This window comes from Opisthocomus hoazin, chromosome 5 (genome assembly GCF_030867145.1).
Source record: "Opisthocomus hoazin isolate bOpiHoa1 chromosome 5, bOpiHoa1.hap1, whole genome shotgun sequence".
NCBI lineage: Eukaryota > Metazoa > Chordata > Aves > Opisthocomiformes > Opisthocomidae > Opisthocomus > Opisthocomus hoazin.
Window position 1 is genome coordinate 83,990,299 of NC_134418.1, and position 27,970 is coordinate 84,018,268.

A 27,970-nucleotide genomic window follows, 5' to 3' on the forward strand; every position below is an offset into this window, starting at 1 on the left:
AACTTAATAACCTGTATGATGTAGGGAGGGACTGTCTTTTGTTCCAAGATACCATTTCAGTGTGTTGGATGCCACTGACAGGCTACAGTGCCCTAGAACAACACCCTATAATTTCTAATTAAAATGCTCCTGTAGTTGGAATTGTTGCACCCCAGAGAGGTGAATACAAGCTCCGTTGTAGTTTATTGTGGATGTCTATCTGCCGTCTTCCTGGTGGTTTTCATTAAACAGTTTGCAGTATTAAAATTAAGACAGATCAAAATGAGTTTTGTTGGTTTTTTTCCTTGCAAAACATTCTTGTGTATGCCAGCAGGTGGCTTTGTTGATTCAGTAATATTTTTCTGATCTCTGGAATTGTTTCTCATTAAAATAGTGGGCGTTGGGACACTGTACGTCTTGCATTATTTTAATGCTTATTAAATCTTTTTCTTTCAGTCTGATCTTGTGGATCAGAGTGTATTTAACTTTATCCCAGAGGGGGAACATTCAGAAATTTATAAAATATTGTCTTCTCATCTGCTGGAAAGTGATTCATTGACTCCAGAATACTTAAAATGTGAGTACTTACTGCGGGTCAACCCCAGCAGGCAGCTCAGCCCCACACAGCCGCTCGCCCACTCCCCGCAGTGGGTCCGGGGAGAGAATCGGAAGGGTGACAGTGAGAGAACTCGTGGGTTGAGATAAAGACAGTTAGTAGGTAAAGCAACAGCCACCTGCACAAGCAAAACGAAATAAGGAATTAATTCGCTGCTTCCCATGGGCAGGGGACACATCCAAAGCACGGCACCATATCGGCTGCTGTGAAGAAAATTAACATTATCCCAGGCAAAACCAGTACAGTAGTTGTGTTAATCTGCTTTGTATCACGTGTGGTCAGTTCTTCTCTCCCAGTGTTACTTAAGCAGAAACATATGGGTGAGCCTGGAAGAACAGAAGCACTTTTTTTGTGGGGTTTTTCTTTAGTCCCCGGAAGAGTAAAATTCTCAGTCTTGCATTGCATTTCACTCGGACTTTCCCATGTATTAGAAATGTTCGTCTTGTTTTTGCAGCTTCTGTTCAGACAGTTGTAGCAGTTGGAGGGAATGAAAACGTAGCAGCCTGATGGGTTGGGGAAGTGCATGCTTTAGGAAACTTCAGTTTAGGGTGGCTGCTGCTCTAAAGCAGCTCTGTTTTTAAGAGGTTTTCTATGTCTTTAGCATTCAGGCCCTCGATGCACAAATTCTGAAGGAGTGCTCCTTTTCTTTAGGTTACTTAATATCACGCTGGTTAAAAGCAGAGGCTGTAGCCATTTGTAATCACAGCATTTACAGTATCTCAATAAGTACGCAGCTTAATTACTCCTGCTTTCCATTTCATGTTGCCTTGCACTTCGTCAAGCATGTAGCCTTTTAATTTGTTTATTCTTTTCTCAGCAAAAAATCAACTAGAATTCTGCTGCCATATGCTGCGAGGAACAATAGATCCAAAAGAGCAACCTACATATGAATATGTAAAATTTATAGGAAATTTCAAGTGTTTGAATAACGGTAAGTGATTTCAGCGATGTTATGAGTGGGATGCTTGGGCAGCTTCACAGCTGAACAGCCTTGGGACCGTCGTGCACAACTTAATGATAAACTAAAATCAGTCTTTCAAAAGAAGAGCTGGAAGCAGAGGTAGATCACTTTTGTATTGTTTTAATGAAAGAGAGGAAAAACTGCCTATCAGATGCTCCGTGTCTGTACGTTTGACTGCAAAATGTAGTAATCGTACAATGGTTTGAGCTGGAAGGGACCTTTAAAGGCCATCTAGTCCAGGCCCCCTGCAGTGAGCAGGGACACCTACCAGGAGATCAGGTTGCTCAGAGCCCCATCCAACCTGGCCTGGAATGTTTCCAGGAGGGTGCTTAATGCTTTCTATGAAAAAAAACTAGTATCTTGCGAAACATTTTTTTAAAAGAATGTAAGAGGTATTGAAGCAAGAGTTTCAAAATAATAAGCTGAATCGCATGGTCCATACTTAAGCAGGTGATGAAGTAACGTGAAGATCAGTGATACTGAGTACCTGCAGTGCTCATTGTGCAGTGAGGTGGGAAGTCAAACGTAGGTTTCTCCCCCATTTCAGTTCGGTGCTTTCACTGACGAGAGTTACCACTCAGGTGAGTGGATGGGCCACTACAGTTTTCCGTACCAAGTTCCTTCTTTCCGCTGAAGTTATTTGTATTAGTTATGTACTCATATTCCTGTACTAGTGTTCCTCTGTGAGGCCCTACCTGGAGTACTGTGTCCAGTTCTGGGCTCCCCAGTTCAAAAAGATGAGGAGCTACGGGAGAGAGTCCAGTGGAGGGCTACGAGGATGAGGAGGGGACTGGAGCATCTCTCCTACGAGGAGAGGCTAAGGGAGCTGGGCTTGTTCAGCCTGGAAAAGAGAAGGCTGCGAGGGGACCTTATCAATGCTTATCAATATCTCAAGGGTGAGTGTCAGGAGGATGGGGCCAGACTCTTCTCAGTGGTGCCCAGCAACAGGACAAGGGGCAACGGGCACAAACTGAAGCAGAGGAAGTTCCAGCTGAACATGAGGAAGAACTTCCCTCTGAGGGTGACGGAGCCCTGGCCCAGGCTGCCCAGGGAGGCTGTGGAGTCTCCTTCTCTGGAGATATTCAAGACCCGCCTGGACGTGGTGCTGTGCAGCCTGCTCTGGGTGACCCTGCTTGGGCAGGGGGTTGGACTGGGTGACCCACAGAGGTCCCTTCCAACCCCAAACATTCCGTGATTCTGTGATTTCTAATCTGTTTGGCCAGCTCGTGCTGACTTTTAACTTGAGACACATGTTTGTTGGGTCAGCCGGATAGATAAGTTGTGCAGTGTGGTCAGTAGTAGAGCTTCATAAAGATCACCCCCAAAAACGTTATCAAACCCGGTATCTTGTAAATAAACCTATGGGTTTTTTTAAGTGATACCAGTATTTTTCTCACAAACTGGGGAGAGGTTGAGTCCTAGTGCCAAATGCAGGCATGTGATATTATAGGAAAGACAAGAAATGGGCCTGAAAAGGCCAAACATGGTGCTGGTCTTGGGAAGAGGAGGAGCTAGGAAACTGCAGACCTATCGGTTGCGATTCGATATTGGGAAATATTCCAGAACAAATAATTAAATTGTATGTAAGCTTCAGGAAGCTAGCAAGGAACTGAATAGCAACCATTGTGGATTTTTCAGGTAGGAGCAGCATCAAATCAGTTAGGTTTCCTCTATCAAAGAGTAACACACTGTGTGGAGAAGAGGACAAAGCACAAATAAATGATGGACTTTTTTAATATGCTTTTGACAATTATCATATCCTGTTCCCACAAACATGTAAGGGAAGCACATGGTAACTGAAATTGTTGGAGAGCAGCTGCAGAAACTGCTTGGAAAGGTTACTCATGTTCACTGTCAAGTTTTAATGGACTTCGTCTGAATTTGATCAGTATTTTCATTAATGTTGTGAGCAATGGAGCGTAGCAGGCAAATTGACTTAAGACCAAGTGTAAGTTACTACATTTAGGAATAACAAACCATTTGAACAGGGAAAAGGTTACAGTCAGCTAGATAGCAATCCTTTAGAAAAAGGAGTTACTGTGGAAGGTAAACTGAACGTGACCAAATCACCATGGCCAGTCACCGAATTGTGAAAATGCAAAAGTCTTTCTAAAATATTGTCTACACCACATGAAATAATCCCTCTGCGCTTAATAGCACCCATGTGTCCTCATCCAGTTTTTGACACTATTTGTCAGGAGTAAGTAAAGCAGTTGGAAGTAGTTCAGAGTAGAGCAATAAAGCAATCAGAAATTTAAAAATCTAACTTACAAGGCAAGACAAACACTGAAGAACAAAGGCGAGGGGAAAAGATAAAGAGGAAGGAAATGAGCGGTTTTCTTGCTGATGGAAAGAGCAGGGAGATGTAAGCTTAAATTGCATGAAGAAACTTCAGGAGAAGTTCTAATCTAGAGTTGAACTAGAACCAGTTAGACTTGGAAGAGCCTGTTTTGGAGTCACTGTCGTTAGAGTTTGGTAAGGATAAATTAAATGGTTCTCTGCTGGGAATGAAAGAGGAGGTTCGTCTGTTTTGAGATATAGTCCATCCTTTGCCCACTTGTGATCCTCTCCATCTCTCAGAGTCAGCGAGTGGAATTTGTTGGTTTTCAGCTGGCTGTCCGGATTCTTTCATACACAGAACTGTTGTGCCTTTGATTGTTCTGTTACTCACTATGTCTTCAGCTTGGGTCGTTTGAATGCAATGGAAGTCTAGAAAAGAAATGCTTACCTCAGAGTTCAGAAGAAAAAGTTAGCGAAAGCTGATACAAAAGAGAGATTTTAAAGGTGTTCTTGAAGAAGGTGTCCTCCCGTCATCTTTAGCAATTACCAAGAAGGAGTAGAATTGTTGTTAGTTTCTTAAAACTGCTTTGTCAGATAATATCGTGGTTTTTATCATGTTTTTATCATGTAATTTTAGTTCTTTGACAAAGTTACTTGATGGTCACGTTTCCATTACTACTGTACAGCTACTGTTCCTGGGCATATATGTGTAGATACTGTATGTAGCATTTTTCTTGATGCATGTGAAGTTATAAGCAAACCACATTAGATAAATACTGGGCCATTTGTCTTGTGGTATGACTGCCATTCTCCTCCAAGTTTGTAGTGTAATCTGTGGTGACCTCTTCTCTATCTTCCCTCAGTTCCCAACTCGGCGCACAACGGTTTTGAAGGGACTATTCAGCGGTCGCACCGGCCTTCGTATGAAGACAAAGTCTGCTTTGTAGCCACAGTTAGATTAGCTACACCTCAATTTATCAAGGTATGGACAAGTGAAATCACTTTTATAGCCTTTTTAAAGTTTGCTCTGAACAGGAAAACCTCAGAGAGAATGCAGGCAACATTTCAAATATTATTAATGAAAACCATAACAATTTTACTAGGTGAAACTAAAAGTGTGTTTTTCGCACGCAGATAGGTTAAATGTTATGCAGAGTATCAAATGAAGTTGTTATGGTGAATGCCATTTCTAAATAGTTATATAAAATAGTAATATGCCAGAAATAAATTTAGAAGTCCGTGGGAAAATAATTTAGCAAGTTTAACTTAAACAAAATGAAAGCTAACACTGAGATTCCACTTTCACTGGAGAAAATGATAGTTTCAATTTGAACTTGGTTGTGAATTTTGTGTTGCTGATGGTCTTGCTGTAGATGGGCACAGGAGCAAATCTGGTAGAGCTTAATGAAAGTTGAAAGAGTTGGGTTTGAGCTAATAGAACTCTTTTGTTTTCTTTCAGTAGTGTTTGTTATTCAGTAACTCGGTTGTTTAAAGGGAACATTTTGCTGAACCGCTAATGTACAAGGAAGGTGTCTTTCCAGGTTTAGAAATGGATGTGTATGAAATATGAAGTTTCCTAAGTATTATCCTGTTCCTCACCAAAATCAGTCAAAATGAATACTCAGGATACAGTACAGGATAGTCTGTGATTGTGATTCAGATTATCTGTTTTATACAAATATATTAAGGTACAGGATAATCTACTATCTAACGTTTGTTCTTGCAATTCAGGTGTAAAGAAATTCCATTAAATGAGTATGGCACGTGGTTAAGCTGCTGCCTGTCATGCAGAACTCTGAACATTTCAATATTCTGCCTGTAAAAGCTGAACACGCTGGTGCCTTAAGCTGCAGACACTGGTGGCAGCCTCTGAAGGCATGGTCTATATACTCAGCACTTCGAAAGCGTAGTAGGGAGCCTGTGGAGAAATCGTATCAGCTCTGTCAGGCTGAAGAGGAATTGGAGCTCTCCAGACTGCATGCCAGAGAGAGCTGGTTTATTTTTTTCTGAAGCCACAGAGGTCTTTCATTTGGCACTTCCCTTCCCATGCACGGGTCTAAATGATGTTCTTCCTGTTATTCCTACTGTTGGTAGAGATGTCAGATGTGGGATTTTTGCTTCATGAAATACTTGGGGAAAAAGACCAACCTGGCAGTATTTGCAAATATTTTTACCTTTTAAATACAGTTTAGAATATATGATAGTAAAACTTCCGTGTTTCCCACTTCTGGAACAGGACACTTGGAAGTTGAGGAGTGTCCGCTTACGATCTTTCAGGTCTCCCAGTCTCCTGAGGGAGAAAGCCTCACAGGTGGTACTCTGGGCAGGGTTCTGTTCCTCTTCACCTGAACTTCCAAGCCCTTCGTGCCTAAGGAAGCTTTCGTGTTACTGAGGTTTTCAGATCCTCTCGAGGGTTTCCACTAGTGCTGTTCATCTGAGAAATCTTCTGGTGAAGAAGACTAACATTCGAGTGAAGACTTTTAATCCGACAATGCTTGCTTACACTCTTTTGATACCTGCTGTTTTTATTGAGGCGAGGGTTGACTGGACTCTAGCAAAGATGTCAGGAACTTCACCGTCCCGGCAGCTTTGCTCACAGAGGTGTGATCCAGGCAGTGATGGGAGGTGTGTTTTAGTACTGGATTGCCTTATTTAAGGTAGACCCTGCAAGCTCACCTGCCACTTTTTCTCTTTGTTTCAGATGGTATATGGTTCTGTTTTGTTTTTTTTTTTTTTTCTTTTTTTTACCTAGAAAGTAATTTCTCAAGGATATACATTGCTTTTGCAGAAAGCTATAGTATTCATGAGAACAATCTCTAAAAGTTGACATTTTTATCTTCCACATATGACCCCACCACTGACCTTTTAGTAACAAGAAGTGCCACAGATTTTGCTCCCCAGTGAAGCGATTTGGCTCTACACATTCTTCAAAAAAATTTGTCTTGCGTTTTGGCTGGTGAATGATTGAATCCAATCAAGAAGGCAGCATTAATCCAGCCACAGGGATTCTACCAGAATACTTTTCATTACAAATGAAAGTGCTTTCTTTCCTAGATGCCTTGTTGGCAACTTCAACAAGGAGCCTTGTTGAACAAGATAGCTTCTGCCCAGGGGTATTTTACAGTGGAATTATCTGTAAATCATTACTATAAATGCGCTAAGTAATCAGATACTAACCTGCTGCCAGCTCCTCTCTAACGATGATGTTTTCACTGTAATTATACTGCCTGCCTGCACTTAAGTTATTTTTGCTTTTGTTTTGACTTGTGCCAAAATTATTAGATGAAAAGAAACAACAAATCAGAAGTATTTCTCAAGGATATGTGCTTGCTCTGTCATTGCTTTTACCGTGCCGTGAGCGGTGCTTTGTGAAATGCTGCAGCCTTAGGAAAGTAGGTGAGCTTTGGGTTTTAGGGGTAATCTTAGTTTTGAAGGTGAAGTCTTGCTGACTGGAAGTTACACCAAGAGTCACAAACTTGTGCCCAGAGTGAGTTTGCTCATTACCTTCATCGTGTAACTCACTTTCTAGTCATGGTCTTTAGATTTTACGCCAGTGAAGGTGAGGAAAAAACATTGCCTTGTGCACTTTAAACAGACATTTCTAAGTTTTCTTTCTGTGAAAAAGTACTGCAAAATACCCATTTAGACTCTTTGTGTCTGTAGAAAAGGAAGGCGGTCCATTTGTAGGAACAGCAGGTTGTCCTCTCCCGTGTTTTTCCGCAGGGCTATTTTAGCTGTAGATGTTTGCAGAGCAGCGGTGTGCTCGGCTGTCCACATCTCTCTCGAATATTGTGTCAGGGCAGCAGCGGCTTCCATCCTGTCATCGGCAGGAAACTGTTGTGGTATCTGATCATCAGGAGATACTGCTGTGCTCCTGGCAATGGAGACAACTGCTGCAAGCTCCTGCAAGCGTGGCAAATGCGTGCAGGCATCCAAAACAGAAAGATTTCCTGATCTCCAGTTTTGGTGTAATACTTGGAGGGTTGTATTTGTGTGTGCGTGTGTATTCCATCATCCATCTTGCTGCTTGGAAGGCAGTGCAAGAGGAGTGTGCACCCCGGCTGGCCTGGGGTGCTTGGCTCTGTTAGTGTCTCAGCGCGGGGCACGGCGTTGGTGGGGCATGGGTGCCTCTCGGGAAGGGTCGGTGGAACCTGACTGCCGTGCACAGATGTCTGAGCGGAGCAGGTTGAAACCGATGTACAGCATACCTTGAGGATTTGTTGTAGTAGTGGAAATACACTGATTCGCTGACTTTTTGTGAGTTCTAAACAAAAGAGTAGCGTGTTATTTGTCGTACGTGGCTGGGCCCTCAAGCCAAAGTGATTTATATCACTGTATTCACTCAAAGGAAGAATCCTGTTCCTAAACTCAAAATGGTGTGACCATCTTGCTGGTGTTGGTTTTCACCCATTATAAGCATATACTGCAATCCGAGTGTGTGGTGGGAGTGTTTCATCTCTGCTTTTGCTTGTACGAGTTAAAAACATAACTGGAGGAGCTATTGATTGCTGCTTGTGCTCTGGTGTTCACTGATACTGATCTTGAGTTTAATCTCATGCTGGGCTTGTCCCATTTAAATCAACTGAGTGTCAGCCTGGCGCAGCTGAGATTAGATTCTGCCTCAGTACTACGTATCTAAACAAGCAAAACCAATGAAACTGTCTAAAAATAACGTTATAACTGTTGTGGAGTTACCTGCTAACTTGAGGTAAGTCTGAATTTCGAAAGAGCTGATGAATTAGAATAGAGCAGTTTTGAGAGAGATTTTTATTTTTTTACTTTTTAGGAAATGTGCACTGTTGAAGAACCCAATGAAGAGTTCACATCTAGACATAGCTTAGAATGGAAGTTCCTATTCTTGGATCACAGGTGCAATTCCTTCTATGTATAGCAGCAATAGTAGCTGAGTCACAGGGGTGGCTATAATATTTAGAGTTCACTAATCAGCATTAACTACTCATCGCTTGCTTTGGGTTTAATTTTTTTCAGAGCACGTACTGTAAACGAGAAAAGTTATATAATTAAATATAATTTTGTTTGGGTCTTTTTGCATGAAAATAAAATGACATGACTTTTTGTATCAATTAGGGCACCTCCGATAATAGGTTATCTTCCATTTGAAGTTTTGGGAACATCAGGCTACGATTATTATCATGTGGATGATCTGGATAATCTGGCAAAATGTCACGAGCATTGTGAGTACCACGAAGGTGCTAAAACGAGCAAGTTTAGCTTATAGATGTTTGATTTAAAGTTCGTTTAACCATACAACTGTTGCAGTGAGGTTTTGCAATGTATTGGAGTGAAGCATCTTTGCTCCCGTTCATTTGACATTATTGCACTGCTGTTCTTGATCTTTTTTCTTTTGATACAGAACTACAAAATAGATTTAACGTTACCTTATAATTTAGAGTTTTCCTTGGGGTAAATTGGAGTGCCCAGCACTATGGCTGGTACTTCTCCAGTTCTCCCAAGAGCATTTAAAAGGCTCTGTGATGTTTCATAAATGCAAAAACTGTTTAAACATGTAATGGAATAAGCTTTCTGTTTAGCTATGCTTTTCTTTATAAAGCTGTATTTGAATTTTTTGCGCGTAAACTTGTCACAATATGTAAAAAAACCCCACAAGAATGGAAGTTCGAGTTCTACAGTTCTCTGAAAAATGCAGTGTCAGGTTGTTTTGGTAGAAAGCTACAGTTTTGAACCTGTTCTTAGTAGTCATTGTCATAATACTAGATTTAGACATGGTTTGGGGCTGTATGAAGCTGGGAAATAAGTTTTCTTATATAATTGCAATCTGTACAGACTGGAAAGACAGTAAACTTCTGTTCTTCGATTCTGTAGTGATGCAATATGGAAAAGGGAAGTCGTGTTACTACAGATTCCTTACAAAGGGACAGCAATGGATTTGGCTGCAAACACATTACTATATCACGTACCACCAGTGGAATTCCAGGCCAGAGTTTATTGTCTGTACACACACTGTTGTCAGGTAACTTGTTTTTTAAATAACTGCAGTAGAGAAATTCGAATGGCGTGGGACCTGTATTGCTGGTGTTTTTGGAGGTAGAGAGGTCCCAGTAGTTTAAAGAGTCATTGGAAAACTTCCTGAGGTACTTTGTAAGCAAGGTAGCGCTGAGGAGTTTGGGTTTTTTTGAGGTGTGTTTTTTGAATCATCCAGGAATGTAGTAGTCATATTTGGTTTGTTCTTCTAGTTACGCAGAAGTTAGAGCAGAAAGGCGACGAGAACTTGGTATTGAGGAGTCTCTCCCAGAGATAACAGCAGATAAAGTAAGTGTCTCATATAATTTTATTTTACCTCTTCTTTCATACTAAAAATAATACATAAGCAAATAGAGAGCAGCAAGAAGACTTTTACCCTCTTATGGATAAAGAAATTATTTTGATCTCTAAATAATATGACTATTTAAAATGATCAAAGAATTCTAGGAAGGATTTTTGTTTGACTGTATTCTGCCCTGAACACTTACCCTCCTCTTTTCAAGAGTTCACGTGCATGTAGTTATAACGTGGCGACATCCGTAAGTCCTTACTGAGATCTGATTCCTGCAGAAGTTGATTCATAAATAAATGTTTTTCCTTACTGCAAGCACCCATAATCTGAGAAACCAAGGTCAGCACACAGAGATGGCTTAAAGGACTTCACAGGAGGAAAGCGGGAGCTGTTCCATTATGTCCTACTTCTTAGAAGTATACAAAATACATTTTGAATTCGTGTCCTTGGAAGCTCAGTGAGTCTTAGATAAGCCTGCTTGTGCAGATGCTCTGTCGTGTTTTCCCCTGGCAGTTCAGAAATGTTTCCCGAGGCAGTTCAGCAAGTTTCATCTGACCGTGCTCCTTCTAGTGGAATTAACTCGTCCTTTCTCAGAAGAATGAGCAGTTCACTCATTACACTGGTGTTCGGAGTGAATTTTGTGGCTAGAGACGGAGCTCAGCTCAGCAGCCAGTTTGTGGCCTGTGTCTGCATGCATTTTGGTTTCTAGGCTTGTATGGCTTTGTTTTGGTTTCTTTGCCAAGGATAAAAGCCACAAACTGAAACTGATCTTACAGATATCAAGCAGGCCGCTACTTCTGCAGAGTCACCTGTGTAAGGGGGTTGATTAGCCACAACCTGGTCTTAGAGATTTGCTAAGAGAAATGTGCGTTGTGTGCTGAATCAGCTAAAAGAATTGTTGTTTGCGTGTGTCTCTGCAGAGTCAGGACTCTGGGTCTGACAACCACATAAACACCGTGAGTCTCAAAGAAGCACTGGAGAGGTTTGATACCAGCCCCACGCCTTCGGCTTCCTCCAGGAGTTCCAGAAAATCTTCGCATACCGCAGTATCAGATCATTCATGTAAGCACCAACTGCTGAACATGTAAATGCCTTCCTAAGGAAGGCTTTCTCTGCTTACTGCCAGTAAATGCGTAACTAGCAGTTAATCATCATGGTACGAAAAGTGTGCAAATGGAAATGTCGTTTTTGATGGTTCAGAGATCTGCTGAGCGCTCAGATTTTCAGAGGGAAGATAGTGACTTGTCCTTCTGAAAGTTCAGTAGCAGACCCTAGAACACCCCGTTTCAGTCCGTCAGATTGCATTATTGTTGTATAGTCAGGGTAAGAAAGAGAGTCCAAGCCTTAAGCTTTTTTTCATTCATTAAAAGCTTCCCATGATTCGATGATTGCGTTGCAGGGTTGAGGTTACTGTTAACGTGTCTCTTTCTGTTGTAACTCTGAACGTTGTCAGCAACACCAACTAAAATGACGGTGGACACCAGCACTCCTCCGAGGCAAAGCTTAGCTGGTCATGAAAAGACTGCACAAAGAAGATCATCTCTGAGTAGTCAGGTAACTCTTTGGAAAAAAATTTTGTACTTAATCAGTGTAATTCACTTTTTAAAGGTATTATTAACTCCATGTAATGTTTGTTTTATATTTCTGAAAACACAAAATTTAAACTGTAACGGTTTCACGTGGAGTACGTGGCTATCAGTGAGCAACTTGGGTATGATACATTTTCAGGGAATACAATAATTACACATATAAGTATATTTTGGCTTTAAGGTTTGCAAGATGCTGTATCTGCTTTCACGCACCCATAGCTTCTATGATTCTACATTTTTAATATCTATATAAGCAATTGTATACATATGTATATATATAAAATTGCCAATGTATCGCTGTGTGTGTCCCTATAGAGAATTCATATTTATGTACGACTCCAAAGAATATTAGTGAATCCTGTCATACAGTTTCTGAAATCTTGGTGACATGAGAAAATGTCATGCTTCGCATACTTGGTGCTTGTGTTGCAGTTGAACTAATGCATTCACTTCAAAAATAGAATGCTTATTAAAATACGCATTTTTTAAACTAGTAATTTTCAGAATAAATCAAAGGTGTCAACTTCCAAACTTGTTGAAAAAGTTTTTCCCTTACTACCAAGAAGACTTTTAAACCAGTTGTAGTTGCAATTTCTGTTTTTCCTGTTTGATACCTACTGCTTTTATGTATTTTTGGCAGTGGAAAAATGATACATGTATTATGTATATAATATTATGTATGATACATGTATTATGTATATAATCAATCGCTCTTGTGTTCTTAATTCTCTAATATTTAAGGTTGGATATTTCAGGAAACATGTACTTGTTTTTATCATATGTTCTTACAATGCTGTTTTGGGATTGACACTTTACATGAAGAAATATTTCATGTCAGGTATGAAGTTCGTTCTCTTCCAGTTACAGAACGATTTTTTAAATCCTAGTCTTTAAGCTCCCAGTCTCTTGGCCAACCAGCAGCACAGCCGACGATGTCCCAGCCTGCAACGTTACAGCTCCAGTCTGGCATGTCCCAGGTAGGGATTAAGTTGGTTTATTGTTTGTTATTTTTCACACAGTCTTGTTCTGAATATATAGGTAATTTCTCTTTCGGAAAATGGAGTTCTTTGGTGCCAAAGTCACCTTGAACATTATTGTCTGGAAATGAGGAAATTTCTCAATTTGACATTTTTCCTTTAATTTTTTCTTCCCATTATTTGTGTGGAAATAGTTTTCAGGCTTGGCCATTAGAAACATAGACATAAACTCGATTTAAGATAAAATATTTTAGGGCATGGATTTAAAACATTTATCAGCTGTGCTGGTAACTTTCTACTCGTATGCTTGTGACGCAGGGCAGCTTAGCTTCTGAAACACTTCTGTCAAATAAGAGCAGTGGTACTGGGTCCAGCCCTAGGTCCTGTAGGCAGGGTAGAAGTGTCAAAAGGTTACAGCGAGTTGTGGCCCCTCGCAGTGTCTCGGGAAGGGTGGGAGTGGCAAACAGCTTCTCTGTGGGCTCCGGGGCTGAGGGTATGCCCAAGTTATTTGCATATGTTTTAGCTCTGGGTGAATTTTTTTTTTGTAAACTGATACAATTTTAATTTTTAGCCTGAGAGAGCTTTAATATCTGCAGTACCGTGTAAATTACTAAGGCTTTTTATGGAGTCATGGTGATTTGGACACCAGTCAGTTTATTTTGCTGTGGATTTTCATTTTAGTTCACCAATTCTGATGTATCAATTAAATTTGACATCAATTAGATGTGACTTCTGTGACATTTTCATGCTAATGAATTTGTCCCCAGGTTACGGTTATTAGCGGTTTAAAAAGCAGCGCTTGATTTCTTTGCTGCTGTGGAGGAGTGTAGTTACTGCTTATAAATAAAATGTCATTATTTTTTCTCAGCTTTTAATTTATTCATTGCACTACAGCCTGTGTTTCAGTTTTCAGCTCAGTTAGGAGCTATGCAGCATCTAAAGGACCAGCTCGAGCAAAGAACGCGCATGATAGAGGCAAATATTCATCGGCAGCAGGAAGAGTTGCGCAAGATTCAAGAGCAGCTTCAAATTGTCCACGGTCAAGGACTCCAGGTGAGTTAGGGCAACTCTCACAGGTTTGAGCTGTAGAGAATTTATGTGTCTAAAAGGAGAGTTGGGCACTCAATTCCACAAGGCGATCCTCGCTGCCCTCTGCCAGCGGGCACCTGGACCTAACGTGCCTGAGGTCCGTCGCGTCTGGAGCTGCTGTTCCTGAGGTACCTGCTGTGTTTTGCTTCTGAAGGCAGCTGGGAGTGCCCCAGTGAATCTTCTCAGTGTTGAGCACCTCAAGCCTAGCTTATGCCTAAACCTAACTGTGAAAGGATGCGGTGGTTGTTACTTCTTGCAGAGTTTTGCAGCTGTTAGAGCATTAATCCAAAATGTGCAAGGTAAGCATTTATTTCCTTTGGTAGGTCGCAGGTGACAAACTTTGTTTCCTAAACTGTCCTAACTGTCAGGCTGTGGTCCTCCTACACGCCCGCCTGGTGAGGTGGTTCTGCTTTGTGTGGTCTACTGAAGTAGTTCCTGAGAAGTCTGGAGGATGCATTACTCAGTCTGGAGGTCAACTACCTGTTTTCTGTATTTTAACCAGCCTGGTTTTTTCTAATAGTGTCGTTCTCTTTGCAGCAGCTGTCTTTGGAAAAAAAGAATGACTCTATCGGTCAGTTAAAAAACCAAAACCAAACATAAAACACCCCACCCAAAACTAAAACTCACCTTAAAGAAATAATCTCAACATTTTCAGTGGCGATTGTGCTTAAAGAGTAGAAAAAAATACTTCCTGGAAGGATTGAGTCTGTTGCTGAAATTCCGTTGAGGAGTAGGAGTTCCTGGCAGGTGCCCTTGCTTCATTGTGCCTAGCGTAAGGCCGCCAGCAGCAGACCACCTTCCAGATGCCCTCCCGCGCGGTGGAGGGACCTTACTCAGGACTGTGGAAACCAGGGAAAGTATCTCAGTGCTGCACGTCCGACCTTACTGCCCTGCCTGATTGTAGTCTCGGGCCTGACCTTCTGGGAAGACTGAAATATTCCGGTGCTGAATTCAGTTTATTACAGCGATGTTGGAAAGTTCAGTGTAATCACTACGATTCCTTGATTGCCAGGGAAGGTTTCCTTCTTGGTGCAATGGATCTGTTGATTCTGAGCTCTTCTGCATTTGGATTAGTTTTACTGCATCTGAAGTACGTTTTGTCTTTAGATAGTTGTAGACTACATTACAAGTTGGACTCAACTAGTACTTCTGTAAGAACAAATATTAAAACTGAATGTTCAGGGCTCTGGAAATCAGGATTCCGATTCTTACCAGTGACAGCAGAGTCTCGGAATGCCAACCCTCTGCAGGAGCTGGGCCTTTTGCTCTTGGTGGTGGCAATGCTGTTTCAACACTTCTAATAATAAGATGAAACTTTATCTTACATTGATTTAAAATAATTAAGTTTACTTTCACTAAAACATCTTGAACAATTAACAGATTTTTTTTTTTAATAGCTGACTTGTGGATTTTTTTTTAATTTTTTTTTTAAGATGTTCTTGCAGCAGTCAACTTCTGGCCTCAACTTTGGTTCTGTGCAGCTTGCTTCTGGAAATTCTTCAAATGTTCAGCAGCTTACCCCAGTAAACATGCAAGGTCAGGTTGTTCAGCCTAACCAGACTCACAGTGGGATGAGCACGGGCCATATCAGTACTCCTCACATGATACAGCAACAGCCTCTGCAGAGTACTACAACACAGGTACAGTTCTCATGAGTGGGTTTGCTGGGCAGAATGTACGCTCAAAAGCACAGCTGAGGCACAACAGGAGCTTCCCTGACAGCCCCCCACCCCCAAACTGATTTTTGAACAATGTCCCGTGGGTTGGATGAATTGCTTCATGTTCCAAGTTGTACAGCTGAAATGCATTTATATTCTTGATAATGCAATTTCAGATCTTGTTTTTACTTGAAGACCTAGGTATGTAAATAGTTAATAGCAAGTACCTTTTGGGGAAGACCAGTATCAAGAAAACTTTTAGCTTACTTTTTTTTTTTTTGAGTGTCTATGAATTTTTCCCTTGACAAAACACACAAGATTTGTGCTAGGGGAGCTTGAAACCCACTGTCCAGACAGCAAACGAGTAGAAAAGCATAGGAAGAGGACAAGCATGTCGTGGTGTTTCTGCAGCTGACTTTCCTGCTCTCCAGCAATTTCAGCCAGATGCCATAGGTGCACGTACATCTGTAACGTAATAACCTTTTTCTTCTATGAGTTTATTCAGTTTGTTTCCATGCCACGTAACCTTTTGAAATCCTGAGTATCTCGTAGCAAGTTCTGCAGCTTTCCTTTCTGTGAACTACGCTTATGTTTCTTTTTTAAACCTGCCACCCAGCTCTTATACTGCGAAACACATTGAGCAGCTTTTCACTTGTCATCTTCTCAGTCATATCTGATTTGCAGAGTCCTCTGTCGGAGCCTGTTCAAGGTGAACACTTCTAATGGATTTGACCCTTTTGCATTTGGAGGCTCTTTATGCTTCACAGAGACTGGAAGCAGTCTCTTTAACCAAATCCCTTATTTTATTGTTGAGACTTGTGAAGAGGCAGGCTGTGGTGGACAGCGTTACCATCTCTGCAGTAAGCTAGCTCCAGACTTTCAAATAAGGAATTGCTTGACATGATGTGCACGTTTTGGTCTAAGTCTGGCACAGAGATGCTAAAGGAGTGGAAGAGAGGATCTTGAACAAACAGTGTGCAAGTAGCTGAAAAATTCGGGGAAAAAAAATCACAGAATTGTAGAATCATTAAGGTTAGAAATGACCTCTGAGATCATCAAGTCCAGCCATCACACCAGCACCACCACACCTGCTAAACCATGTCCCAAAGTGCCATGCCTGCATGGTTTCTGAACCCCTCCAGGGATGGGGACTCCACCACCTCCCTGGGAGTGTAGCTGCAAAGTGAGGTGCCTTAGAAGTGCAACCCAAACCAAACTGTATATAGATTAAGGATCAAAGTTTGGGAAATTAACTTTCATTCTGGCAATTAAAGTCCCACCAAGCTTTTAAAAGCTGTCTAAAAACCTGTTTTAAAAAAAAAAAACAACCTGAACAGGAGACAAGGGTAATGTAGGAGATGTTCAGGTTTCTGGAGGCCAGTCCCACCTCCAGATCCTCAGTCACTAGAAATACCCGAGTCCTATGAATGAAGAATTCATTGGTAATAGAAGAACGCTGGCAGTTGTGAAGTATGGGCAGGGGTAGTGAGGACAGCTGTAGCACCTGGCTATTTTCAAACTACTCTCTCATAAAATACTTTTTTCTTTTCAGCATAACCAACAAAACGTACTCAGTGGGCACAATCCACAGTCTTCTCTTGCCAGTCAGTCACAGAACGCGGTCTCGGCACCGGTGTATAACACTATGGTGATTTCTCAGCCAGCACCAGGGAATGTGGTCCAGGTTCCCTCTAGCTTGCCACAGAACAGCAACCAGAGCACTGCTGCAGTAACCACTTTCACACAGGAGAGACAAATCAGGTAAATCCTCAGGACCAATATTCAGGTGATTTGCTGTAACGATATAGAGTGGTTTGGGTTGGAAGGGACCTGAAAGATCATCTGGTTCCAACCCCCCTGCCATCAGCAGGGACCCCTTCCACCAGCCCAGGTTGCTCAGAGCTCCATCCAACCTGGCCTTGAACACTGCCAGGGAGGGGGCAGCCCCAGCTTCTCTGGGCAACCTGGGCCAGTGTTTCACCACCCTCATGGGGAAGAATTTCTTCCTAATATCTAACCTAAATCTGCCCTCTTTTAGTTTAGAGCCGTTCCCCCTTGTCCTGTCACTGCACACCCTGTGAAAAGCCCCTCTCCATATGCTTACGTAGCGGCATCAAGATACAAAAGGAACTAAAGTAGCGTTAAAAAATCACGTGATTTATTATTTTAACTATATATGGATACAACTGTTAAACTTAACTTTGCCCAAAAGAACGCGTTTGCAGGCTTATCAAAACCCATCTTCTTACAGCAAAGTGCGAACCTGAGAAACGTGCGTCTGTCGAGCGCGCGTGATGCTTGGGTATTTTTCTTCCCAAAGGGACTCCAAATGCCTTTTTCTGTTAACAGATTTTCTCAAGGTCAGCAGCTTGTAACAAAACTTGTCACGGCCCCGGTGGCGTGTGGAGCAGTAATGGTGCCCAGCACGATGTTCATGGGCCAGGTGGTGACAGCTTACCCCACCTTTGCTGCCCAGCAGCAGCAGCCGCAGACCGTGTCGATAACGCAGCCGCAGCAGCCAAGTCAGCCGGAGCCCCCGCAGCCGCTCGCCGCCGTTCAGCAGCCAGCTCAGCCGCAGCTGACCCAGCACCCCCAGCCCTTCCTACAGGTAACGCTGCACGCTCTACTGATTTTTTTTTTTTGTTTTCAAAGCCCTGATGCTTTCAGCAGCGCTAGCTTGTCCTGCGGGCGCTTTGTCTGAAAACAGAGCGCTTAAAATAGGAGCCTATGGACAAGCCTGATGCGTGAGGTCAGTTTATTCTGTAGCTGCTCTCTAAAATCTTACTGCTTCAAGGAGAAGCAGTCTTTCCTGCAGTTCTGTGCTTTGTCCTGTTTTATACCTTCTTCCCCTTGAATTGCTGCTCTTGATTGAGCGTGGGGTGAAGAAACAGATGTTTGCCTTTAAGGCAGGCAGCTTGCATTTTCGTTGCGTTCACAAATTACTGCGAGGAGGTACGAGAGGCGATCTCGAACAGAATTGGTTGCTCTGGCGAGCGGCCCAAAGCAAGACATCTCACAGAATCACAGCATGGTGGGGGTTGGCAGGGACCTCTGTGGGTCACCCAGTCCAACCCCCTGCCAAAGCAGGGTCACCCAGAGCAGGCTGCACAGCACCACGTCCAGGCGGGTCTTGAATATCTCCAGAGAAGGAGACTCCACAACCTCCCTGGGCAGCCTGGGCCAGGGCTCCGTCACCCTCAGAGGGAAGAAGTTCTTCCTCATGTTCAGCTGGAGCTTCCTCTGCTTCAGTTTGTGCCCATTGCCCCTTGTCCTGTCGCTGGGCACCACTGGAAAGAGTCTGGCCCCGTCCTCCTGACCCCCACCCTGCAGATATTTGTAGGCATTGATAAGGTCCCCTCTCAGCCTTCTCTTCTCCAGGCTGAACTTTTCCCCCTAACGTGAGGGGTCAGCATCTGTCTAGGCTACTGGGCAGGCTGAGCTGCAAGCGACCTGGGAAGCGCAGAACCACCTTGTTTTAGTGGAGAAAGAAGAGAGCTTGGATCAAAAGAGAAGGAAGGCAAAACCCAAGGAGTTCAGAGATGGGACATCTTGAAAAGAACCAGAAAGTAGCAAGGATTGATGGGGGAGATCTCTGGCCACTTGTTGATTGCAGTTAATCGCTGGCACGTAGCTCACCCAGCGGGCGATGCTGGTGAGGGAGGGGTAGTGGTAGCTGCGACACTGGAGAGGAAATGCCTCCAAGAAGGCGTGGGTTTAAAAAAAATAATCTGAATTTGGCCTCTGGTGTTGCCTTCTCCAGAGAAGGATAAAGTCCATGTAACTGTCGCCATGTAGTTTGTGCAGATTCTTAAGATTCTTTAACTACTCCAGGAATGTAATTTTTTTTTTCCACTTTTTAAGGGTATACATAATTAAAAATCCTTATTGTGCAAGTATTTCTTACTATCTGTGGTCTCCCATTTGACTAATTTGGGCTGCATATATACAAATGCAGTAAGGAACTGGAGGCTTAGCCTGCATTTACGTTCACAAGGAACGGTTGCAGCTCTGTTTAGGGCTAAGTAGAATTCTCTGTCACTGGGTCCTTGGCAGGGAATACTGACTTGTTGAAAAAAAAATCTGTCATTGGAGCATACCAGTTTCAGATGTGCATCAGGCAAAGGCTTTGCAGCTGCACGCTGAGTCTCCAAAAGAGCGCTGGAGAATTCCTAGCGACTGGAATTTCCGCGCTCGTTTGTGCAGTGCGAGACTCTTGAGCTGAATCAAACCCGCATACGGACCTCAAGGTCTTCTCTGGGAAGTCAGATAAATACTGCAGCGACAGTGCTGGTTAGGTTGGTAGCGTCCGTGTCTCTGTTCCTAAATTAAAAAGCTTGTATAATTGTGATTTAATTCTGGTGAAACAGAAGATTTGTGAAAGACGAAGCTCTCCAAAGGTCTGTCGCTGTCCTGGAACTTCTTCCTAAGCAAAAGTTCCGTATTTTTAATACAACCTATTAAAAGTGCTAGAATATTGAAGTGAAGCAAATGCCCTTTAAACAGGGAGAGGAGAGCTTTTCCTGCCTCTGCTCCCAGGGGCCTCTCGCAGCGTGCTGCCGTAGGTGCAGCCGTCCGTGTACCTCACTGCTGCAGAAGGAGTTTCTGAATGGAGCCGTCGCAGTGCGTCGGTGCCCACCCTTCATTGCTTTGCTGCAGTGACCGTCACCTTCTGCCTCCGAGGAGATTAACAGTAAAACTAAGCACTGTTTCCAGTAGCAGTGACTCCCCTTGGAAGGGGACGTGTGGGTCTGCGAACGCGGCAGCTTCTCTGACCGTTCGTCCTGGCTGGGGGGTGAATGTGGTCTGCGCCGAGTGACGCGCTTGTTGTGTCACTCGGCTGCAGTGACAGCCACCTGCACGCGCTCACCCGGGCTCCGTCAGCCCCGGTGCGCTCTTGTGCTCTGAAATGAGGAGCTGGGGCTGTTCAGTCTGGAGAAGAGGAGGCTGAGGGGGGACCTTATCGCTCTCTACAACTACCTGACAGGAGGGTGTAGTGAGGTGGGGGTTGGTCTCTTCTCCCAAGTAACCAGTGATAGGACACTGGAGAGAGTCCAGCAGAGGGCTACGAGGGTGATGAGGGGACTGGAGCATCTCTCCTATGAGGAAAGGCTGAGGGAGCTGGGCTTGTTCAGCCTGGAGAAGAGAAGGCTGAGAGGGGACCGTATCAATGCCTACAAATACCTGAAGGGTGGGTGTCAGGAGGACGGGGCCAGACTCTTCTCAGTGGTGCCCAGCGACAGGACAAGGGGCAACGGGCACAAACTGAAGCAGAGGAAGCTCCAGCTGAACATGAGGAAGAACTTCTTCCCTCTGAGGGTGACGGAGCCCTGGCCCAGGCTGCCCAGGGAGGCTGTGGAGTCTCCTCCTCTGGAGATATTCACACCCCGCCTGGACGCGGTGCTGTGCAGCCTGCTCTGGGTGACCCTGCTTGGGCAGGGGGTTGGACTGGGTGACCCACAGAAGTCCCTGCCAACCCCGACCGTTCTGTGATTCTGTGACAAGGGGAAACAGCCTCAAGTTGCATCAGGAGAGGTTTAGATCGGGTATTAGGAAAAATTTCTGTATTGAAAGAGTGGTCAGGCATTGGACCAGGCTGCCGAGGGAGGTGGTGGATTCCCCATCCCTGGAGGTGTTCAAAAACCATGTAGATGTGACACTTCAGGACATGGTTTAGCAGGCATGGGGGTGTTGAGTTGATGGTTGGACTTGATCTTAGAGGTCCTTTCCAGCCTTAATGATTCTGGGATGCTATGAAATTGCCATGTGTTCCTCTCCGTGTCACGGGAACCCCCGAAGCCCAGTTACAGTTGGTCAGATGCTCTAATTAACTGTACGAGTATGCACTAATCTTACTAATCTTTGCCTTGTTTGCTGAGCTGGAATGACCAAATGGGAAGTTTCTTTTGATTGAACCCCTGTGAAAAGTTAAAAAGCAGCCAGGCCTGCGTTTCTCGGCGCAGCAGGACAAATAACCTCCTTCTCTTTCCATGTTTTAGACATCCAGGTTACTTCACGGAAACCAGTCAGCTCAGCTGATCCTCTCCGCTGCTTTCCCACTGCAACACAGCACTTTCACTCAGTCCCACCACCAGCAGCACCAGTCGCCGTCGCAGCCGTCGCAGCAACTTGCTCGGCACAGAACTGAGAAGATGTCTGATCCTTCCAAGGTTCAGCCGCAATAGCGTGGGGCTCTGCCTCTTTCTTTTTTTTCGTTTGTTTTTTAAAGCAAACTGCCGGGACGGGGCTGCTCCCCCAGCAGTTGCGCCGAGGCTGCCGAGGTAGCGGTCCGAAGGCTTTCTGACGCCGCGGGGTCGAGACCGTAACTTCTGGAATCTGTTAGGAAAAGCCGCGAGACGATGACGGGGACGGGGCCGACGCCGATAAGTCGCCCCGGTTTCCGTGTTCTGAAGGATTTGCTGCCACGTGTGAACTTGTCCGGGTGAAATCTCAAAACACGACTGAAGTGAGAGGGATGCTGAAAATATTGGTATTTTTATCAATCCCGTACATTTTTGAAGTATTAAAACGGACCCGGAGCAATTGTTTGAATTAGCAGGAAAAAAAAAAAAAAGCAAATGCCAGGAATATAGTCCAAAAACCATCTAATTTTTTTCAGATGATTATGGGACAGTAAATATTTTTAAAAATGTGTGAAATCCAGTTCTCTGTTGTACAGATGCTGTAAAATATTGTGTATATGTCTGCATAAAAGGAGAAAGAGCAAAATATTTTATATGATGCATGAAAACGTCAGCTGTTCTTTGTAGGTTGGAATATGTTGCCCTAAATTCTCACGCCGTACTCAGGCTGATGTTCCCCTCTGTCCTGCCCTTTGGTTTACACCGTGACGCACCGTTCCTGTCACCCTTCATGTTGGGCCACGAGGCTTCGTCCGCGACGTCGGGGCTCGGTGAGGTACGGCGTGTGTTGGTCGGTCGGCTGCTCGAGGTGAAGCTGTCGGTGAAGCTGTTTTGAACTGGTGATCGTGCGTCAGGGTTCAGGACGCTCACGAATGTCATCCGTCGTTTCCGAATCCGTTCGTCGTTTTCTTTGAAAAACTAGGAATTTGCACTGCTTTCTTGCGGATGGTTTGGAGTTTTATTCCCCAGAGCTATCTTTTGATATAGTTCATAGTTGGAAATATTTATGTAAAAGGTTTAAAAAGAAAAAAAGACGGTAATTTTCCAGAATGTTTCAGTTCTAGGAGTAATTTGCACAAAAATATATTTACTTTTAATAACCTTTTGGGCACTTTTTAACCACTTTCTCTGTGGTGAGAATTGTAACTTGTGAAAATATGTTGGAATCTTTTTATTCTCCTTCAAAAAAATCAGTCAGAACTAATTCAGGGTCATTCTACCAACGACGACAAAACCCATAGTGCCTTGATTTTACTTCAGGTTGATAACGTTGAACATCTCGCATCGCGACGTCTTGAATCTGTAACCATTTTCGGTTTTGAAGTCTTGGTACATCGTCAGCTGAACTCGTGGGTCTGCTTCCTAGCTCCTTCTGTCTTGTGCTCACTTTGGTAGCGGTCTGAGTCTCGAACAGGGGTGGGTTTTGAGTGGGGCTTGGTGGGGTTTGAGTGGGGCTTGGCGGGTTTTGAGTGGGGCTCCCCCTCAGACGCGAGCCAGGAGCCGAGGAGTCTCTCAAAGCTCAGACCTTGATGGTAACACTCTCAAAAGATCAAAATAATCTAAAAGTATAGATTGCTCCTTTTGCAGGAGGAGGAAGAGTAAGCTGATTTTTTGTTGTTGTTTATTTGGGGTTTTTTAATCATTTTCATAGCGTTAAAAGTGTGTGTTGGGGGAGATCACGGTTGCATTTAACACTACCAGGCTATTGATTTAAGAGATATCACTGAACTAAGACTTCAGAAGGCAACTTCACTTTCTAAAGAAAATAAAAAAGTTCCAACAGATAGGATGTGCTAGTTGAAGTAAGCGTTGGGTAGGTGTTGATGGTACTAGCTTGTGGAAACCAGAGCTTCAGAGGAAGAGGAGTAAATGCTGATAGATCTGGTAATTCGAAGCAAACATGGTGAAAGAGTTGAAAGGAGTTCTAGGGAGAGAAAGCTGGATTCATCTTGCAGGGTGAGGAGGAGGAGTTGGATGAATGTAACCAAGTGGTGACGGGCTGCTCCGGCACAGCCCGATCGTATCGGTGGCTGACCCAGACCCGCGGGGTGGTGACAGCGGTTTGGCCCAGCAAGAGCTTGGCCCCAAAAAGCACAGCAGGGAACAAGGAAAGAGAGGGGGAGAGAGAACCAGTACCAAAGAGAACGGGATGGCTTTCTGCTCCGAGAGGCCTCTTGCGACCCGGAGCAAGGGACAGATGGCAACGCTGGGCTTGGCAAGAAACGCTTCCCCTCTGGAGATATTCCAGACCCGCCTGGACAACGTCCTGTGCAGCCTGCTCTGGGTGACCCTGCTTGGGCAGGAGGGTTGGACTGGGTGACCCACAGAGGTCCCTTCCAACCCCTACCATTCTGTGTGATTCTCAAAAGGGATTTCTGGCCTCCTCGGCGCTGGAAGGGCTGTCAGAAAGCGGTTTCTGCGAAGTTCTGTGTCAGGAAACCCTGCCTTGCTCTGCTGTCCCCACCGTGCCGTTCCTGAATGAAGCTGCGTTGGCTAGCGAGGTCTGCGCTGTCAGCACTTTCACTTAACGCGAAGCAGGTTAGATCAAAAAAGATTTTTAACCAATTACAATAATATAGCACTAAAAAAGAAAACTGGGAGAGCTTTAATAGTGCTGTTCAAATAGTGGTAAAAGAGGTTTATGAAGCTGTTATCCTGAGAATGACAGAAAATAGAGATGCCAGCCAGCCAGTTCACGACGCAGCTTTTTCTACGAAGCTTCACTGAAACTTCCCGTGTCCCCGTCCCCAGCTGCTCGGGTGCGCTGCCGTAGGGCTGTCGGACCGGGCGAGGGAGAGACCAGGCAGGGACCATGGCGGGGCTGCCGGAAGGGAACTGTAGCGACGTACGCCTGGGTCAGCAGCTCTCTGTAACCCTTGAGCCGAGGGCGTTCGGGTACCGAGCAAAAAAGTGTATTTTTCACGGGCCTGCAGCTTCCCCTGTTGCTGAACCATCTGATTTCTGTAGCGGGAAGAGGCCCGGGCCGTTGCTTCTTCCTTCGTCGGCCTTTTGCTTCCGCCCGAGTCGTTCACTGCCGTCACCGACTCACAGCACCCGAGTGAGGAAGAACTTCTTCCCTCTGAGGGTGACAGAGCCCTGGCCCAGGCTGCCCAGGGAGGCTGTGGAGTCTCCTTCTCTGGAGATGTTCAAGCCCCGCCTGGACGCGGTGCTGTGCAGCCTGCTCTGGGTGACCCTGCTTGGGCAGGGGGTTGGGCTGGGTGACCCCAGAGGTCCCTTCCAACCCCGACCAGTCTGTGATTCTGTGAATCAGTCGCAGGGTGATGAGCGGGCGGTTGGACGTGATGATCTTCGAGGTCATTTCCAAGCTTGGTGATGCTCTGAATGCCGCGACGCGGCGGGTTCAGCAGCAGGGGGTTGCGCCGGCGGAGGAGGAGCGTAGCTGCGTGTGGAGTTCTTGCCTGCGGCGGGCGAGGAGTTGAGGAAAAGCTTCTAGGATAACTTCAGAGAAAAAGATAGCTATTTTTATATTATATTTAATATATATTATATTTGTATATAGATACGAAAGGATTCTAGTAGGAGCTCTCCGTATGCCTTCCACGTCACGGAGAAGGTTTGCCTTCTGCACTGCGGTCCCGGCGTGTCCCCACCTTCTGCGGGCACCGTGCCTGCTGCCAAACACCAAACCTAGCAGCCCGCTGTCCTTACAAGAGAGAGGTTTCTCTGCAGCTTTATGTGAAAATGAATGAAATAAAGCTATATCAGGCAGTTTTTCACAGAAAAAAGAAATTCTGTTAAGACTCGAATAGCACTTTCTCTTTTTATTTTAATTTTATTTTTGAGTAATAACAAGCACTTTACTGAAAAGACTATTTGAAAACCAGTTTATTTCTTTAGTCAGTGAAACTGTTAAAAGGAGGGGGGGCACTGAGGCCTTCCTTAGGCCATGCCTAAAACTGTTGAGAGAGACGTTTCTGGAAAACGTTTCTTCCCTCCGGTGATCCTTGGAGGCTCCGAGGGCACGGTTAGAAAATCTGAAACCCCCGGCCGTGCGCGTGGTCGGGCCGGGGCAGGGACCGGCGCCGGTGGCGCGTTGGGCGTCCCGTAGGGCCGGGACCTGCGCGGCGGCGGTCGGGAGGTTGAGCGACGTGGCCTTTGTCAGACGCCGGAGGTCGACCCGGGAACCGGTTTGTGCTCTCGGAGGTGTTTGTGGCGAGCGCTCCGAGCGCGGCGGCGGCGGGGGGTGTCGAGCCTGTCGGATTCGGGAGTTTGTTTGAAATCGCTATTCAGATTAGATGTACAGTCGGAGGGCTGGAAAATGGTTATTTTGATTAAAGGGGGGAAAGAGACTAGTTTTAATAATTAACCTTTTATTTTTTTACTTATCCCTGGTGGAAAAAGTTGAAGAGAATGAAGTGAATTTGGGTTAAAAAAAAAAGACATATTTAACCACATCATCGTAGGTGCGACAACTGTCGGAGAACGTCTGGGATTGCCCTGGTTGTCCCTGAGACTGGATAGTTGCTTTTTCATGATCGTGATTTTTTTTTTTTTTTTAACACTACATTCCTTGTCTTTTTATTATTTTTTTTTTTAAAAACAGATGATTTTAAGCTCTGGTATGCTTCATGCTACGTCATCTGCATGAATTCTGCCAGCATGATATGCTATATTCAAAGAAATTATACCTAAGTAAAAAGAAGGGGGGGGAGGGGAGCACAAAACACTGTGTCTGAACAAAATACCGTACGGCCTAACCTAGAGACCCCAGCTGCCAGCGCGAGGTGCTGCATTAACAGACAATCAGTGGGTAATTATTTATGAAACGCTTCGGGGAACGGTCTCAAAGTTGTTACTGCTTTGAAAGCAGTTGGCGAGTTGTCTTTTTTTTTTTTTTAACAAGAAGAGTTAAAAATTATTTATTTGGGAATATATCAGCTTGAGTTGTGAGGTTTTTTAAGCAGTGTTGATTTCACAGTGTCTCGGGTTTCGGTTTTGTTTTGTTTTTTTTTTTTAAACCAGCGTTAGCTTTGTACGCGTCGAAGAAAACAACCAGACAAACCCTAGTGCCGCTCGTGTCGACGTCAGGAAATGTAGATACAGTTCCCTGGTGTTCATGTGACCATTACTGTCAATTTTTTAACTGAATAAATGTAACTCATTTAAAATTCTGCTTTCTGTAGCTTCTGAGGTTCTAGAAGTCTTTGTTTTTTTTTTCCCCGAGTTGCTCGGTGTCAGCTGTACCCAAGTTCCCTGGAAAAGCGCTCCCTTCCCCTTCCCACGACTGCAGCGACGGCACTGCCCCCCCAGACCCGACGCGCGAGACGTTGCTTGATGTCGCTTTTCCCTCCCCCACCCAAACGACTCGTGAGATTTCAGTAAAAAATGCATACTGTACTTTATTTTTCTTTTTCCTTGTCTTCTCTCTGTATCTCTTCATAAACGGATGCCCCACTCTAAAGGCCACAGACCCTTGATTTGTGTCTTGAAGTCGCTGCCTCGGCATTTACTCCGTTCGTGCTAACGGCTGACCTGACCCTTTCCCTCCCCTCCCTTCGCACCGGGCACAGTGTACACAGTAATAATTTAAAATTAATTAAGCATTCAAGGGAAGGCAGGAGGGAAGGAAATCCCAGAAGTGAAGCTGAATGCCTGGAGAAAGTGATAAATGACCCTTTTTACAGCCTGCTGTTCTTCCACGCCCCATGTGAGGACACCGATCTTCTGCTGCTGGGAATTAAATAAGGCTTGCGCCGGCTGGGTGTTCCTTCTGTAAGCCCTGAGCCCCCCTGCCCCAGACAAACCCGGCTGAGCTGCACCCTGTCAGCACCCACCAGAGACAAGACCGAGAGCACGGCGCAAGCGAGGTTATCGGCTTTCTTGAAACTGGAAATATCCATAGGTTTTTCCTTGAACTCCTCAGGAAGACGAGCTGTCAGTGTAACGGCTGCCGCGCCTGAAGCAACGCCGTCGTGCAAACTTAGAAGCAAAACCCGTGCTTCTAGGAGAACGCAGCTGCTGCGTACTCGTGAAGATCAGCAATGCAAAGGTCAGCTGCACCTCCAAGTCTGGGGCATCAGCGGTATAAACCCCAAAGATTTCAGCTGTTTGAGGGTAACGTACAACAGGAACAAAGATGGCCAGAGTCTCACCATCATTCTTGGTAGCGCGTGGTCTCTGTCACTGCCAGACCCTTTGGCAACCCTGTTTTCACTGGGGAAGTAAATTTAAACGAATTTAAAGAACGAATTTAAAGAACTACACAGTGCTAGCGCGTGCCAGGTATAGAGGGAAAAGGTTAGGGGTTCAGTGTGACCTGTATCCGCATGAGAAAGCTGCGGCTTGCCGAGGGTGCTGACTGCAGGGGCTGTGGGAAAAGGCCACGTCGCTACGGCAAGCGCCGTTGCATCACATACAATTACATT

The 27,970-nt window shown here is 44.7% G+C and overlaps 1 protein-coding gene across 9 annotated transcripts in view; it reads left to right on the forward strand.

The window, feature by feature from the left end:
- The window catches only part of CLOCK (clock circadian regulator), a 69,974-nt gene extending 42,974 nt beyond the window's left edge, over window positions 1–27,000 (forward strand). For 8 of the 9 annotated variants that reach the window (XM_075421974.1, XM_075421980.1, XM_075421979.1 and 5 more), the window contains 15 exons: window positions 436–556; window positions 1,413–1,526; window positions 4,700–4,818; window positions 8,623–8,705; window positions 8,925–9,031; window positions 9,681–9,828; window positions 10,052–10,127; window positions 11,052–11,193; window positions 11,585–11,685; window positions 12,608–12,697; window positions 13,592–13,750; window positions 15,220–15,426; window positions 16,997–17,205; window positions 17,794–18,052; window positions 21,441–27,000. In XM_075421974.1, the coding sequence (XP_075278089.1) occupies window positions 436–556; window positions 1,413–1,526; window positions 4,700–4,818; window positions 8,623–8,705; window positions 8,925–9,031; window positions 9,681–9,828; window positions 10,052–10,127; window positions 11,052–11,193; window positions 11,585–11,685; window positions 12,608–12,697; window positions 13,592–13,750; window positions 15,220–15,426; window positions 16,997–17,205; window positions 17,794–18,052; window positions 21,441–21,626 (2,121 nt within the window). In that variant the 3' untranslated portion in view covers window positions 21,627–27,000. The remainder of the gene's footprint in view (window positions 1–435; window positions 557–1,412; window positions 1,527–4,699; window positions 4,819–8,622; window positions 8,706–8,924; window positions 9,032–9,680; window positions 9,829–10,051; window positions 10,128–11,051; window positions 11,194–11,584; window positions 11,686–12,607; window positions 12,698–13,591; window positions 13,751–15,219; window positions 15,427–16,996; window positions 17,206–17,793; window positions 18,053–21,440) is intronic. The other variant, XM_075421981.1, reaches the window with a different exon arrangement.
- Window positions 27,001–27,970: the final 970 nt, after the last annotated feature.